We start from the raw sequence: 18,205 nt of genomic DNA, 5'->3' as shown, positions 1-18,205 counted from the left end.
AGGAAAGTCATGGCAGGAAGCCCAGGACACTGGGCAGCAGACCTAGAGAGCAATCTGTTCAGACTGCAGTGGGGACTGGAGGAGGGCTCCAAGGGCTGGAAAAGACGACCACAGAGATGCAGTGCTATCCTCCAGAATATGGAACAACTCAAATGTTAAATGTTAAATGATAAAGGCAAATGTTGCTAGAAAAAAGGGGGTCATCAGAAACTCTAAGCAAAAATTAGACAGGAAATAAAATCGTGCTTGTGCAGTGAACGGTTTTAATCGTCAAAAACGTGTTACTCACTTTCTCTGTGTAGGATCAACTAGATATAAAAGAAAACTTAATGTGATTATGGAATAAAAGGTAAACAGTTTAAAATCTCGGCAAGACAAAAGTCCAAGTGACAGAAACTGAGAGGAGAAGTACGGATTAGAGACACAAAAGGAAGAATAGGAACACTAATACCTTCACCTTAAAAAGTATCAAGAGGTGCTACAGAACCAGAAATAAGTTTTCAGAGGAAGTGAGACAGAAACCAAAACTCCTTTAGCAACAGTGAAAGAAAGGAGGGAAAGGAGATAGAGGTGTGAGCATCAAATTCTTAAGTCATAGCAAGAATAAATGCTAACATTGACAAATAATATGTGAGTAACAGTGTCTGAAGACGGCCTGCACCAATTCCTTCCCTCCCTGTATGTGCACAACGCTCCTCACGTCAAGAGGTGGGCTTTTATTTTCCGCCCCTTGAATCTAGGCTGCCCTAGGAAGCTCACCTGACCACCAGAATACAGTGGAAGTGACATTCTGGGTCCTTCTGAAGCGAGGTCATGAGAAGCCTTGCAGCTTCTTCCTGAGAAGCCCATGCATGGCACACGGTGGGGCCACATATGGACGTTGTAGGCAGCAACCCTGCCGAGGTTCCCGCAGAGAGCCAGCATCCACTGCCAGCTATAGGGATGAGCCCCTTCAACCCGGTTGAGCCTTTAGGGGGCTGCAGTCCCAATTTCTACCGAACAGCCTCCACTTGAGAGACCCCACACAAGAACTGCCCTGCTTTCTTTGTGGGTTTTTTTTGTTTTTTGTTTTTTATATCATTAAGAACCCATTGAGTCAATGGGTTTCAATGGTCACAGTAGTTATTCTAACTGATGATCAGAATGCCACATTTTTAGCCAATGGGACAAACTTCATATTGGTTACTGCGTTGTTCTGACATGTTGATAGATTCGTTGCTTTCTGACCCAAGATTACCAGAGTTATTTTTTTCTAAAGATTTTATTTACTTATTTATTTGTCAGAGAGAGAGAGAGAGAGAGCAAGCGCATAAGCAGGCAGAGTGGTAGGCAGAGGCGGAGAGAGAAGCGGCTCCCCGTCAAGCAAGGAGCCAGATGCAGGACTCGATCCCAGGAACCCCAGATCGTGACATGAGCCGAAAGCAGAGGCATAACAGACTGAGCCACCCAGGTGTCCCCAGGGTTATTTTGTTGTATGCAATACTTCAATATGTAAAACAAGTTCTAAATTTTAGTTTTGATCCCATTTTTGTAATATATAGTTATACACAGAATATTTTTGACTTATGCATTCACACATAGGAAAAATGCAGAAATACACTTTTCAGTGTAAATGGTAATTAAGTAAACATAAATAGTTATCTCTGGGCTGAGGGACTAGGACATTTTTTCTTTTTGCTTGTCAATGTTTTCTAATCCTCCAATAAAAAATGAATGGCCTGTCTAATTAGTTTTTTCAAATGGCCTCCACTTATATATTATTTTTCACAGCTTTTAAAACTACAATGTTGTGGGCACGTGGGTGGATCAGTTGGTTAAGCAACAGCCATGGTTAAGCTCAGGTCATGATCCTGGAGTCCTGGGATGGAGTCTGGCATTGGGCTCCCTGCTCAGCAGGGAGTCTGCTTCTCCCTCTGACTTTCCCCCTCCTGTCCTCTCTCTCTCATTCTCTCCCTCTCAAATAAATAAATAAAATCTTTAAAATCACAATGTTGTTATACAGGGCCTTAACCACTGCTTTCTAAATATGTGCTTGTGGTTCTTTTTCTACCCTTCTGAAGTTCTCCTTTGCCTCTTGTAGAGGATACTCCTTTTTCCCCCCGTCCCTGACCCTGCCCTTGACCACACTGCCTCCACAAGATAAACCTACTTCTAATGGCATATGGGCCCCTGGAACAGCCATGCTATTGCTACAAACCTCAGAGCATCTCCAAGTTATCTTTCTACCCAGTGTCTCCCATTTCCTTTCATAGTATCACACTCCTCTAGTACTCTGGGTCATTTTGTCCCCTTCATTCCCTTCATTCTCTGAAATCCAAATTAGCCACCGTGCTCTACTGATTATAAAACAGGTTTGAGATTTTTCTTCTTCATTAATAGGACCACCACCATAAGCACCAAAATTAAATTCTTCATAATCTATCACCTGTATTTCACCCTGATAACCTCCTACAACACATCCTCCCCCGTGCCGTATTTTTCCTAAATATCATCATCAGCTTTACCTTCCTAATATGCCAACTGCATCAAGTTTTGTTTGTTTTTGTGGGGTTTTTTTTGTTTGTTTGTTTGTTTGTTTGGCTAAATGTCCTACAAGCAATTCTGTGGGAAAAAAATGCAAGGCTGGTGAGTTGGAATGTTCATTCTGTCAGGTGACTCCATCTTACTCATCCAAATGTACAACCGCTACCAGGCACACACAGACCCCATACCCTGAAAACTTGAGTCCTTACTACCTCCCCTGAAGATCTGACCTCTTCTCCTCAGTGATTTTCCTCATGTCTTCTGACCTTGGAAGCTCTCCCCTCACTTTTTGCTGCTGATCTAAACATAATTTTTTTTTTTTTGCAAAAGCTTTCTTGGAAAATTCAAAAAAAATCATAAATACATGTAAGAAAATTTATGCACAAATGATATTCACTACAAGAATATACATTAAGTAAAAATGGCCAGTCAGCTCAGCTGGCTAGAGTGTGGTGCTAAGAATATACATCAAGTACTGTCAATAGTTACCTCTGAAGAATCAGACCTAGAAAACATTATACTTACTAAGCATTGTGTTTCAACAAACTCAGAATTTATTTACAAAGATCCATATTCAGACAAAAAAATTAATAGAAATTAACACACCCATCTTTCCAGTTCCTAAATTCCTACAGCATCACTGATTTATGGGGGGGGGGGGGGTGATGTACTCTTTGAATTTTTTGTTTAAAAAATTGCTAAACTCTTAGCTACCTAACAGAATCCCACAGGTTCTATCATATCCTCATCCCCTACCTCCCAGAGCTCCTTAGTTCACAGTCATACAGGGGTTCAGTCATCTCCCTTCTCTATTTTCTGCTCCTGTACATCAACGACTGGCTACCTGTTTAACCCAGCACACCTGTGACACCATTAAATGTGGCATGTACTTCTGGGGACATAGGTAACCATTAGATAAGCTTTGGGTTACATGTAATTCTTCATTACTTGACCCCCTCCCCCACTCAAGATAACCTATTACACTACAAATGAGACAGATGTTATTAAAGGGAGAGATGAGAGGTTTAAGTCTAATATTTTTAGACAAATGAATTACAAATCTTGACACTTTACTGTTAGTGAATTATGACAAAACTCACAACTCACTTCTGGCCAGTATGGGGTTTCCACCTCCTCTACCATCTATTTTTAAGAAGCTTTGCCTACAGTAAAACTCATACTTTTCTTGGCCTCCACACAACTCTGTGAGGGAAAACAAAAACAGGATTTGTCTGATCCCTTCCGGAGCTTTAAAAGAAAATTCTCCTTTTAGCCAGTGATTTTGAAAATCTGGATTTTCTTACCACGGGAAATTTTGTTTTCTTCAGCTGAAAGTAGTTAGGGTTAGGGCTTTAGAAGGTAAGGTAAGGGATAACTAAAATTATCACAGCCCTGCTACTGTTAGCATGGTTTTATATACTGTGCCATCAACTCCCTGGGGCCAGGTGGGCTCCCGATTCCACCACTAGGGCTGGAGAGGCATTTGGGGCATCCCCAACTGGACACTGGTATAAAAATGTGGCTGTGTTCGGCAATAGCAATAATGAGGTGCATTTCCATAGGTTATCACACTGCCCCTGGAGCCTTAACACATTTCCATGGAAACCCTTTTCAGAGTACCATCAATCTAAAAATGAGATTTGGGAACAAAATCCATTCTCTATTTAATAACTATTTGCTGAACTTTAATCATTCAAGGCTTTTGATTATTTACTTACAAGACAATGGAAGGTCTGAGCTAACAGAGAGGACTGGATTGTCAAACCAGACTCATATGAAACCATGATCTTATCTAGTATTAAGCTTTACTAAATGTTCCAAGAATAGAGGCCATCAAATAATTCAGAGGACACAGAGAGAGGTGGGAGCATCAAAGGCAGTTGGCAAGCCAGATCCTCCCTGTGTTGAACAGACAGCTCTGGCCCAGAAGAAATGAAGGTTCATAAAGTTCTCTACCCGGTAGTGAGAGTTCAACTTATAAAACATCTCTGTCCTCTACCCCCAGAAAGCTGTACAGCTGACATGACATTCTCCAAGGAGGCAGGCCTCACAGCTCCCAGGTGTACAATACCATATAATCTCTTCTTTTAAAGATTTTATTACTTATTTATTTGAAAAGAGAGAGAGAGAACCTAGAGGGAGAGTGAGGGGGAAAAGCAGACTTCCCGCTGAGCAAAGAGCCAGGTGCGGGACTCAATCTCAGGACCCTAGAATCCTGACTTGAGCCAAAGGCAGACCCTTAACCCACAGAGCAGCCCAGGTGCCCTACATTACCATACCATCCTCAGCCAGGGACATCTTCAAGGCATTTCGGAGTTAAGGTCTCTTCCTCCTAACAGACGTCAGTACTCTGTTTACGCAGAAGTCCTGCTGAACAAGATTAGACCGGAGTCACCTGCCCTCCTTTCTTCTAAGAAGCAAATGGATTTGCAGGCCCACTGTTTTTACCCCTTTCATCCAGGGTTACTTAAGAACTTGGTGACATAAATTAGCTCTTTCTTACTTGCTCACTAGCTCCCCAGTAATAGAACCAAATCAAATCATTTTAACAAAACAGATGAATCACAGAATATCAAAATAAAACTTCAAAGATACTTTAGTGTAAATTCCTACCCAATGTTTCTACTTACTATATCTATTTTCAAGTCTACCTGATTGAAGATATCTTATGGTAGAACTATTTTAAAACACCATTGCTAGAATCATCTTATTTACTGGGGATGTCTCTTCTGCAAAAGAGAAGTCTGACCTACCTCTCTTTTACTGTCCCCAGAGCTCCCAGTTCAAACACCTGAATTAATCCTGAATGAGTCTACTCTTCTTTCACTTAATAGTCCTCTCACAGGCCCAAGGGTATTTCAAAACTATCACATCCTACAATTTATCTTTTGCAGGCTGACCTCTCTGGGTCCTTCAATTGTCACAGGTCAATAGCTTCCTAATCTAATCTCCACTGTTAACTGGCAGCCCCTCCCCCACCACAGGCATAAACCAGGTCCCAGACACCAGATAATGAGCTTGGGTGTGGTCTAACCAGGAAAACTGTCGTTTTTGTTTGAATTGGATGCTCTGCCTCCCCTAATAGAGTCTAAATTTGAAATCAGCTTTCTTTTAAAGCAGATGTGATGTGCTATTGGTACAACTGAAGTTCTGGTCATTTATCACCTCTGGGTCATTCCTCCCTTCTTACACACTGTCACACCTAAATGCAAAACCTAACATTATCACTGTGAGGTTCCATGTGTTTGTTTCTGCCTATTGCTCCAGCTTAAAAATGTAATATATCATCCAGCATATTATTAGTTCTCCTTCCTAGCCTTGTTGCAATCATTTGATAGGCTTGTTTAAAAAAAAAAAAAAAAAATGATAGGCTTGTTAAAAAACAAACAAAAAACCAAACACACACACACACACACACACACACACACACACTTAAAAAATTAAAAATTTTTGAAAAACATTTTTTTTACTGTGGTAAAATATACATAACATAAAATTTACCCATTTAATTACTTTTAAGTGTTTAAGTCTCCAAAATTTTTCTAATCCCCAAACTGAAACTCTCACTCATTCAACAGTAACTTGACCCCCTGCACCCAGCCCCTTGTAACTATCCTTGTCTGTGTCCATGGATTTGACTATTTCAGCATATCATATAAGGAGGCTCATATTATAAGATTGTTTTTTATAAAATGTAATTCAGAACAAAATACTGACTTTGAGCAGACATGGCTGACATCTATTTTATCATCACACATAAGTCCAATATATGAACTGTTTCCTTTTCTGGTGCTGAAAGGAAACAGGGTTCAAAAACCAAGCCAGGTTAGAGAGAGGAAGGGAGACAGTTCTAAGATAATTCAACGAAGCAAATCTGAGGAAATGTTCTGTGCCCACAAAGACCATGAAGCAGCAACCACAGGGTAAGGAGAGAAGAGCCAGCCCTGAGCTCCTCCTAAACCCAAACAGAGGAAGGTCATAAGGAGCGTGGTTATGTTCATGAAGTATGGGGAATGGTCACATCAGATATTCTATAATAAAAAGCAAATATTAAAGCAAATTCCAAAAATCCAAACACAATATATTATACATACAGGTCTTCACATATATGCACAGAGGTATATAACATATTTTTTTAAATGGCCACTTAACATTTTTACCACAACTAATCCCTCAATTAGTAGTAAGAGTTATAAGCTAATTGTATAACTATGGTTGCATACAGATTTTGAATAAGTAAACTATACAAATATTAATAAAAATTTCTAAGACTGACTTCCGCCCATCTGTTGCTCATTACAATATGAGAAAAGCTGACAATCTTTTATTTCAGTAGAAAAAAGGTTAACATGTTATCCCAGATTTAAAAAAATTTTTTTATTTAAATAGTTAACATGTTTTATTATATGTAAATTTAGTGGGAAACAGAAATCACACAGACCTTACTACTGAATCTTCATTAGTAAGCTACAGTAGGTGGCTATTTTAATACTTACCCAGTCAACAAAAGTGTTAACTTTTGAAATTTTATTATCTTTTGAAATGTTGCTCTAACAGCTATGATAGTTACTTAAATTTTTCTTTAAGACTATTCTAATGGGAGAAAAAGAGGAAATACATTATTTATATGTAACTGAGAACAGGCAACACTATTCAAGTCATCTTCAAACATTTGAACAGTTTAACACAGTTAATGATAAATTGTTAGTGAGTTATGGCATTTGTTTCATGGTACTGGTGTGGAAATTATTCTTTAGACTAAAGCTAAGACCAGTATTTTTCTAATTCTCATGTTCTCATGTACATTACAGTTTTCCATGTCTTATATACAAGTCTTTCATTTTTCAATAGGACTTCATATATACTTACTTGCAAAATGTTTTTCAAATGGAGACACTGGGGTATAACATTAAACAAGAAACAAATTCTTACCCTCAAGGTATCACATTGCAGCTAATTCCCTTTAATAAATGTACTGACAGCCCTGGAAACCAAATTTTCTTCCTAAATTGCTGCTGCATGATTTAATGATTAGATTCCAGGGTAGCTGAATAATGCAGAAGAGCTGGGGAAAGTCGGTTTAGGAGTGGTCTTCTTTTCAAATTTAGAAGTTTTCCAAGTATACTCTTTTTTCTGGTTGGGGAATGTGGGTGATCCTCAAGAAACAGAAAAAAATGAAGGCTACCAAAGAGATCAAGAGTACAAAAGACAATGGCTTATCCTTAAAAAAAGGGAATCAGAGCATAATTATATTCATGTCCCTTATAATAAGAAATCATCCTATCACATTTACCCTCACTGAGGAGGGAAAAGTGAATTCTAGGAAAAAATCTGTAGGGTTTTTACCTTTCTATATAGACACCAGAGAAGATTCCTTAAGCTCTAAATTACTCCACCAGAGAATTTTAAGACTCCACTAAATATACGAGAGAGAGCTACAAGAATAGTGATCAAGACGTTATATAACCTATTTAATAACCTAAATTTAAAAGGATCTTACTTTTCAACCATTTAGTAGAGCATACAATTAAAACCTACAGATAACTTGTCTCTAGTTTTCATTTTAAATTTTAGTTACAATTAGACAATCTTTTGGGGTGTCTGGCTGTCTCAGTCAGAAGAGCAAGAGACTCTTGATCTCAGGGTTGTGAGTTCAAGCCCCACACTTGGAGGGGGAGAGAAAATTTAAATAAATAAAGTTTAAAAAAAAGAGAGAGAAAAGAAAAAAAAAGCAAATGTTTTAAGAAAAGAAGTTATACAAACACTTAAATAGTTGCATACTTATCAGGTCAAAATGCTTTCCAAATATCACTTCTCATAACATAAGTGAAGAAATTCATAAAAGTTTATACAAAATAGTAGTAGTAGTGGTAGTTGTTGTTGTTATTTTGTTAGCCTTACGTAAATTGCACAAGACGACCTGGGAATTCACTGCATGGAACAACAAAAGTTTTTCTATAGTTAAACAGAAATGTAAAATCCATAAAGGACAAAGGTTCACTACATCTATAAGCATTTATTTATTTTCTAATTTTTTTCCTGTTTCCCTCTGAAGAGATTCACTTTATTTTTTTTTTTTTTTTTTTTTTTTTTTTTTTTTTTTTTTTTTTTAAAGGATGTTTTTTTTTTTTTTTTTTTTTTTTTTTTTTTTTTTTTTTTTTTTAAAGATTTTATTTATTTGCCAGAGACAGAGGGAGAGAGAGCGAGCGAGCACAGGCAGACAAAGAGGCAGGCAGAGGCAGAGGGAGAAGCAGGCTCCCTGCCGAGCAAGGAGCCCGATGTGGGACTCGATCCCAGGACACTGGGATCATGACCTGAGCCGAAGGCAGCTGCTTAACCAACTGAGCCACCCAGGCGTCCCAAGAGATTCACTTTAAACAGATAAATTTACCACATACCATTCATTTATTTCATACAATAGAACATAGGAAGACACCAAAAAAGCAATCATTCCTAGAAAACACAGCACTTGATTTTCTTATCAATAAGACAAGAGTTAATTTCTTTGCACTTTAATTTTTTTTTAAATAAAGACATAAAAGTCCAAAGAGAAAACAATATTCATCCCACATAATTAAATACTCAGCCTACCAAACCACGCACAGCCAGCCCTTTGCCAAGCCTGAAATTCAGGGGTCGAGGGAGAACAGCAGCTCATCCTATTCACATTTCCAAATGCACGTAAGTGACCTGTTATCTTTCATCAGCTTGTATTCTTTTCACAACAGAATGGTTATTTGTGACGCATATTCAGAGAACATTCTTCTACACTGAAGCATGATATTAAACTCACGTGGGCACCCACACATTCTTCCCAGACTTAATCAGTATTTTGTTAGTCAGCTTTCATGTTTTTTAAGCAAGTGTTTAGGAAAAAAGTGCTTATACACTAAAAATTTAAGACCTGTAAAAGGTAAAAGTCTATATTTTATAACTACCTATAATCTATTAAAATCTAAAAAGAAGACAAATAGTAGGAAATGCCAGTAAAAATAGCCTATTGGTTGAGGAAAAATAAAGTGATTAAGGATACATTTTGGATATACATAATCACTTATTTATAGCATGAAAACAAGCATAGTTTTTGAGTACATTTATATTAATTTATGACTTCAATGGGTGATAAAGAGAGATATTCTGATATATCTAATTCTTGCAGAAATAATGCCAAACTGACATCTTCACCAGCTATCTGTGTGTGGATCAACATAATGAAAAGTGGAAGATCACTACTAATACACATTTATATTAATTTTTTAAAAACCCTCCAAATAGTCACAGATGTCTAATAATGTAAGGATTTTAGTCATACCAAATAAGAAAAAAAAAAAAAAGCCAGTGGTTATATTTAAGTTTTAAAAAGAAGAAAACATGGAATGGCATACCATCGCTATTACATAAAATTTGTATTATTCTAGGGACACCTGGGTGGCTCAGTTGATTAAGTAAGTGGCTGACTCCTGATTTCAGCTCAGGTCATGATCTCAGGGTTCTGAGACTGAGCCTCATGCTGGGCTCTTCGCTGAGCGTGGAGCCTGCTTAAGATTCTCTTTCTCCCTCCCCCTCTGCCCCTCTCCCCTGCTCTCTCTCTCTTGTGTGCAAGTACACATGCACACACTCTCTCTCTCTTTCTGTCTAAAACAAAAAAAGATTTATTATTCTAGTTTACATATGTCTATTATTTCCAAATATCTACTTGAGCCTTGTTGGCATATCTAGGTTGAAAAACAACTGAATGTGGAGAAACTTAACCCACACACAAAGGATATAAAATTGCTAATTTACAAATACATAGTGTAGAAAAATAATTGTTGATGTAAAACTTACTATGCATTACTGCCTGAGATTTGCTGTGAGTACACTCTATGAGCTCAGTCTTGGAATTCTGAAGTCTCTGAGCAAGACTCTCCCACTGCTCCAGCCTACTTAAATGTAATTACATATGTACATGTAACTGGATGAGAATTAAACAGAAAAGAAAGTCATAAATGCACCTAGGAAGACAGGCAGATATCAATAGCTACACGATCCTAAAGGTTCTAAGTGAAAATTTAAAAAATCGAGGTCATCTACCTTAAATTTTATGAATCCAAACAACACTAACACAAACACACATCATTATTTTTTGTTAATAAACAAGATAACACATCACCACAGTGACCCCTGAATGCCTCTGGAGTTGGTCTTTATAAACTGGGGACTGTAGGTTTCGATTTCTGTTCACCCCTAAGTCATCACTCCCAACCTTGTCTACTTGTCAGGCTACCGTAAATCCTGGCACTCACCAGTACAAAGTAGTATGCATACAGCGCTGCACAATGGTGAATTATAAAATATTTGTCACCAATCACTTTCCAATACAAAATGAGAATCAACAAATCTGAAAGAAGGAAAAATAAGTGAGATATTACATAAGAAGAAGGCTGGACTGTTTTTCAAGTGTATCTAACTTTCCCCTTTAACAGCCTCTCACAGGCAATACTGAGCCCACTGCACTTTGCTCATGCTTTGCTAGTCCCGTTACCACCTTATTGTAAGGTATCTGCTCCCACACGACTGTGACCTCCGCAGGGTGAGGACCACGTGTGGGAATCCAGCACAGTGCCCACCACACAGGTAATACATTCATTGAAAGTACAAATTAATAACTTACCAGGGTTAAATAAAATGGAAATGTTATTGATACAAATAATTTTTAAATAGGCTGAAATTACTGATGTTTGTGACTACAACAATTCACACAGATAAGATGGTTGCAGAAAGGGTGCAAAATGGCCAACTTATTTATAACACAAATCCAACAAACAGTATTTAAAAATTAACAAGGGATATGATTAAATATTAATTCAAAATAGCAATAAAAACAAAAACAAGAACTAAAACTATTAAAAAGATATGCAAAGCAAGAGGTCAAGGTCTCAATTTCTCCTTAAAAGATCCCGAATATAAACACCATGATTCAGAAAATAGTTTTCCCTTAACAAAACAATCTTCTCAAAATGTTAACACAACTATGTTCTTTACCAAATGGCTAAATGTGAAAGTTAGACATGGAGGTAAATGGCTATCATGGGTGGAAACCAAGAGAGGATGCAGGTTTTATGGGATTGGAGCTTATATGAGAACCTTCTTGTATATATAAAAAAAATGAAAACTGCTGATATAAAACTAGATGTGACTATTTATTTAAAAAAGTAATCAGATTACCAATTTTATGGAGAAAACAAACAGTACAAATCAAGTACAGTGGAAATCAAGAAAATATAACACTATTAGTAACTGACTGCATGACAAACCTCTCTAGATACATTTTCCCAACGTATTTTGGCCATACACTGGTCACCAATTTTTATGATAATGACCTTGTAATATTTTCCATAGAGAGAATAAGGAGAATTCACTCTTCATTCAGCTTGGTTTAGAAAAGTCAGTTTCAGTTCATAATTCTTATTTTTAAGTGCTTCAGATTATTATCTTATTTGGGGAAACCTTTATCAAGCTTCTTTCATACAAGACTTTCTGAGTGGTCACTACTCTCTGAACAGACAATGTTCATGAAGCGGTCTGTGAGGTGTAGTATAAATTGTGTCAGGCGAACGTGATAACCACTACACTACGGAAACTGTACTATAAATTGTGTGTCATCCTTGTCCACAACAGCATTTTGTACCAAACAAGCAAATCTTTTTCCAGTGTATTCACACGATTCACTCTTCTTGTAAATGGGCCATTAGATAATCTAATCACCTATTCATTATTTTAATTCAAAATTTATTTCCTCCTCCTAATGAATTACTGTGTTTTGGTATAATTTAATCTTTTGTTACAATTCACTTCTTGATAGCAGAAAATTTTCTATTGAGTCCATCACTCATCTTTATCACTTTGGTTTCATATCCCATTATTTTTATTTGGATTTTGCAGTTATCTATTGAATTTGAAAATTATAAAATAGGGTTCCCTATATAAAATGTCCAAATCGTCTGTTATTTTTCTCTTGCCTTACAGAGATGGTCTAGAATGTCTCTTCAAAAAGTTCAAATCGTATATTCTCACTTAATTTCCCCTTTATCTCATAGTATAAAAGGCTATTTCAACCCCATCCCACAGGAGGAGAAATATGACAGAGGGAAACATGGAGTAGAAAGAGTCCATGATCTTAACTGATTATGGCTCAAACAGTTTCCCTTTGCGAACTTCCCCAAACAATATAAAACGGCAAGCACAGGAACCCATTTCAAGGGCCCTTGCAAGTGAGAGAAATCTTGATGCTTAAACCTCATTAGCTTCCCAGGAATTCCACCTGAGAGACCGTTCGGGGCAAAAAATGGACCATTGCTAGTAAAAAAAAAAAAAAAAAAATCAGGCCTTACTGAGGCCCCACTCTGCTGCTCTACCATCAAAGAGAACCAGACAGCCAACAGGAAAAATGTTTCATGTTCTATCATCACAGCAGATAAATCTTCCTCTTATGGGTCTACAAGTGGCTTCACAAATAAATAAACTGAAAGCATAGACTATGTATTCTTTGTAAAATCCCATGAGAACTGTAAAAAGAGACAGTGGCCAACATATCACATACCAGAAATGAGGTAGCCTGTAGCAATAGAGATATTCACTTTCACAAGCGATGAATCACCCCTATAAATATTAAAAAAAAAAAAAAACAAAAGATTCCCTTTTTTTAGCACATGGGTTACAGATGACAGCTACATTTTTTTTTCTATTGAGAAACATAATTAAAATGATTTCTATAGATTCTTGAACAGTAAATTGTCATTTGTACCACACCCTGGGTTAGCTTGATATACTTCTAACTACACAAATAATCATAATTTCTTATATTAACTAAAAGTTTATATAAATAATTTTACCAAAAGATAACATTTTATAAATGTGTTCTCAAAGGATTTATTTGTGAAAAGATTCAAATAGATTTCCAGATGCTGGCTCGTTTTGTTTTTGTTTTTATTCCTTTTTCTAAATCAGAGATTCAAATACTCAAGAAATCATCCAGCCTGCCCCTGATCTTGAAGCAATATACTGGTGAGTATCACTTTACTGATGACTAGAGAGATCTGTCTATTGTCATATAACTGGAAAATGGCAGGAACAGGACAGTTTAAACCTGCGGTTTCAACATGTATACAATATCAAGTCCCTACAATTTGCCCTAATAACTGTCTTTACTCCAAAAAACAAATATCTGGTTTATAATGTAAACTACTGGTGAAATGAACACAAAATTAATCTGATAACAGCTAAACTGCAAATGGGAAGGTTTAGCAGAAGTCCTATCTTCTTTACAAATTTTGATCTGCAAATATGACCCAGGAAAACAGAACCTGAAATAAACTGCAGGACCAAAGAAAATGTAAAAAGAGAAAAAATCATACTATGTAAAAGTCTGATAAGGACAAAAATAGACCAGTGAAGTAAATCTTTGTCATAAAATTTATCTCCCAAAAGAACTGGTTCTGTTGACCATCATTATAACAATAAAATTAGGAGAAAAAACTTAGAAATGGTTTCGGTAGATTACATAAAAAACCTCATCATGGAATTACATTCACTAAATTGATTCACTTTGAAAAATACCTATTCCTACCAAATAAATTTGGTATTTATTTAATAAATACCAAAATTTACCAATACTGGTAGAATTCTAACGGGCATAATTCCATATTTATCAAAATGGCATTACTGCAAAAAAAATGGTCAAAAATTACATTGTCCCACATCCTCCAGAGCCCACATCTACTACATCCTTATGCAGTGCTTTCTGAAAACATACCTTATCTCTCAAACTAAGCCGAACTAAGCCTTCTTATATAAGGCCTGGAAATACAGTTTGCAATATCTCTGCCATTGAAATGACATTTAAAATTTTCAAAAAGAGTCATCTTAGAAATTATCTATTATTGCTGAACATTATTATTAGTATTTCAAATCTTCTCATGTGGTACTAACTTCCTCTTACATGGACATCTTTAATCCTCATTTTTATACCTTTTATACTTTTATACAAATGATGGGTTCAACACAAGACTGAGTCTTTAGATTATTATCCAAGCTGACTATCCTACTCAACAGTTAACTCATTTTTGCTCTGAACAGTGGTTACGACAACTTGGTATTACTCACTAACTCAGTATAAATATATACATCATCATCATATTCTCCCTGTCCTGGGTAACAATTGGGATACTAGTACAAAGTGGCCTTCATTATTTGTATTCAAATCTAAAATAAATCCTTTTATTGCACCTTGCTGAAGTATGTCTGAACACAAGCATTTTAATAAACCATGCACCATCAATATATTTTCCATTTTGAAGTAGGAGATGTTCTTATTAATAATTAATATCAAAACATAAATCAAATGGACTATATTGGAAAGAAACAGCTTACCAGAGTGGATCAGCCTTTGCAACCTCATCAAAAAACAAAATGTATAGGCCGAAAAGCCCAACCACCAAAGAATGGCATGTAGATCCTACCCTGAAATGAATCAAAATACATACAAAGATTTTAGATTCTTTGCAATAAACTGTAATTCTGGCAAGACATTTAACATTTTGAAGAAGTTAAATCTGGAAGCATTTAAATATAGGAATGGAGTATATCTAAGAGTATAATACAAAAATATCATTTAGAAATCCAAGGGCTATGACTTTACTTTGGAACTAATAGCAAGAAGGATGCCCCTGGGTATTTACCCCAAGGATACAGATGTCGTGAAAAGAAGAGCCATCTGTACCCCAATGTTTATAGCAGCAATGGCCACCGTCGCCAAACTATGGAAAGAGCCAAGATGCCCTTCAACGGACGAATGGATAAGGAAGATGTGGTCCATATACACTATGGAGTATTATGCCTCCATCAGAAAGGATGAATACTCAACTTTTGTAGCAACATGGACGGGACTGGAAGAGATTATGCTGAGTGAAATAAGTCAAGCAGAGAGAGTCAATTTTCATATGGTTTCGCTTATTTGTGGAGCATAACAAATATCATGGAGGACAAGGGGTGTTAGGAGAAGGGAGTTGGGGTAAATTGGAAGGGGAGGTGAACTATGAGAGACTATGGACTCTGAAAAACAATCTGAGGGGTTTGAAGTGGCGGGGGGTGGGAGGTTGGGGTACCAGGTGGTGGGTATTATAGAGGGCATGGATTGCATGGAGCACTGGGTGTGGTGAAAAAATAATGAATACTGTTTTTCTGAAAATAAATAAATTGAAAAAATTTAAAAAAAAAAAAAGGATGCCCAGGTCTATAATTTTCTGCTAGAAAATTATGGAATCACTTATTTGTTAAAAATTCCAAAGCAGGGGTGCCTGCATATCTGGTGAGGCAGTTGACAGCGTTTGATATAGACAGACTGTGACCGGCAAGTCCACTAACCAGCACCCTGCTCCGAGTTCCAGCCCTAACAGCCTCACCGCAGCATTAGTTTCCTGGTCCAGTCAGTGAGGAGTATCTTCCACATCTACTGACCTTAACCAATTCTATAGCCTTGAATCAGAATTTGAATGGATTGTGAAATGAAAATGTATTGCCTTGGAGATTTCAGTGTTAAATGCACATTCACATGCTTGCTGCACTTGATTCCTGTAACCAACCCATAAGAAAGCTAGAGCAGCTATTATTAGTCTCTTTTTATCATTATTATGAAACCACTTCTAAATAGAAAAATTGAGGACCATGAATTTGTACAGAAAATCTATTTTTAAAAGAAACACTCAAGTGAAAGCAAAATGTTCACGAGATCCAGGCTGAATTTTCTTTTATAGAAGGAATAAGGTTTAGATGGAAAACATCAGTTTCTGTGAACATATCTTGCTAGTTATTTACTGGATTCAACCAACACCCAAGCTCTCTGATATGCTACTTAAAGAAGTGTACACAGGATATAATATATTTACTCACACAATGAAAAAGTTTACAAGTAATGAAATTTCTTTTCTCTTCATTAGAATAAAGGATAAGAAGGAACAGCAAAATTTTTTTTTATAAATTAATAGGATGTAAAAAATTTCTGTCTAAAATATGATCCCAAACCTTTAACAGTGACATGTATCAACCAATATGAAGTTTGATACTAGAAAATCTTACTGTAACTTGAAAAATCAATATGCTGGATCTAATAGATGATGTGGACCTAAATAGATATATCATATTAAATGCTCAAAGATCCTCACTAATTAAAAGGCACTGAGAAAGAATACTTTGCAATACCAAAGAATCATTTTGAAGTGTGAATAGTTAACCCCAATTTATCTGGTTTACAAGTCTGGAATTTTCATGCCAAACGTACCTATATTCCAAACATGGCTGTTTAAGGATATAAGTTCCTTTACGTCAAGTAAGACAGTCCATCTAAATAATCATACAACCAGCTTTCTAATGCGATTCAAAAAGTCTGTGAAAGCAGAAAGCTCGCCCTCTCACTGACTTGTTTTAGTGTTTAATAAACTTACATCAAAAAGCTTCCCCTTGGAAAAATGAGAACTTTTTGTTCCTGATACCCAGCCCTCAAACTCTCTTTGTATTTGAAATGTTACCTGGTAAATGGGAAGAATTACAAGCCCTTAACTGATGGAAATGGCATATAATTCATGAGAGAAAAGTTAAATCTTACTTGGATCAGGAAAAGCAAATACCCTGTGCTTACCTACTCTTCTGCATTAAAAGTCTCTATGTTCAGAGACTTCTGTTTAGTAAACATTTCACAGTCTATTCTTTAAAATCGGATTCTTGGCAAAGCAAGATGTAGATTCCTTACTGTCCAAAATGAAATACCAAGATGCTACCCAAAAGAAAATATTTTTTTTCTAAGAAGGTTAAAAAGAAATGTTTGTGCTAATAAAAAGACAGGGAGATAATGGAAATAAGGACCATTGTAGAACAGCAATTTAAAGTTACTGATTCAATCATTCCTATGTAGTAGGGGTATTACCAATAGAAATAATATAGTTCAAACAGGCAAGAGTTAAAAATTAGAGAAGCAGATTTTAAAATTAAGAGTATTTTAACACAATAGGACTTTCTATACCATAGGAAAACAAATGGATAGAAGAAAATGTTTTTTAATTATAAGATATAAATAATACTTGTAAATATGTTTTTTTTTCCTGAAAATACAACAATTTAGTACAGTAATTTATCACTTATGCTTAATTAAACTGTCACCTCTCAGGTGTAAATTTTCTGGTGAGTTGTTTTTCCTCCTGTACTTCTTCTGCAGTAGGGTTTAGACCACTCATTATTCAGAGACTTTTTCGTGATTATTAGTAAGAATTATATGGGTTGGGGCACCTGGGTGGCTCAGTGGGTTAAGCCTCTGCCTTCGGCTTAGGTCATGATCTCAGGGTCCTGGGACTGAGCCCCATATCAGGCTCTCTGCTCGGCAGGGAGCCTGCTTCGCCCCCCACCCCCACCCCGCCTTCTGCCTGCTTCTCTAGCTACTTGTGATCTCTGTCTGTCAAATAAATAAATAAAATCTTAAAAAAAAAAAAAAAAAGGAATTATGTGGGTTGTGTTGATCTGGGTGTTTCAAGACTGGAAGCAGGATTTCAAGACATATACATGTATTTTACTCAAAAAGTAGCCCATCTTTTCTCTTTCTTTATACTCCACCTCACAGCTTAAATCTCATGTAAACCAAGCTGGAGTGGGAACA

At 36.5% G+C, this 18,205-nt stretch overlaps 1 protein-coding gene across 6 annotated transcripts in view; it reads right to left on the bottom strand.

The window, feature by feature from the left end:
• TLCD4 (TLC domain containing 4) overlaps positions 1 to 18,205 on the bottom strand; it is a 106,679-nt gene that overhangs the window by 27,991 nt on the left and 60,483 nt on the right. For all 6 annotated transcript variants that reach the window (XM_059136053.1, XM_059136051.1, XM_059136049.1 and 3 more), the window contains 3 exons: positions 14,935 to 15,024; positions 13,106 to 13,164; positions 10,809 to 10,903 (listed from right to left, as the gene is read on the bottom strand). In XM_059136053.1, the coding sequence (XP_058992036.1) occupies positions 10,809 to 10,903; positions 13,106 to 13,164; positions 14,935 to 15,024 (244 nt within the window). The remainder of the gene's footprint in view (positions 1 to 10,808; positions 10,904 to 13,105; positions 13,165 to 14,934; positions 15,025 to 18,205) is intronic.

This window comes from Mustela lutreola, chromosome 10, assembly GCF_030435805.1.
Source record: "Mustela lutreola isolate mMusLut2 chromosome 10, mMusLut2.pri, whole genome shotgun sequence".
Lineage (NCBI taxonomy): Eukaryota > Metazoa > Chordata > Mammalia > Carnivora > Mustelidae > Mustela > Mustela lutreola.
Note: the sequence above shows the minus strand (reverse complement) of the source record. Positions and strands in the feature narration are given on the sequence as shown.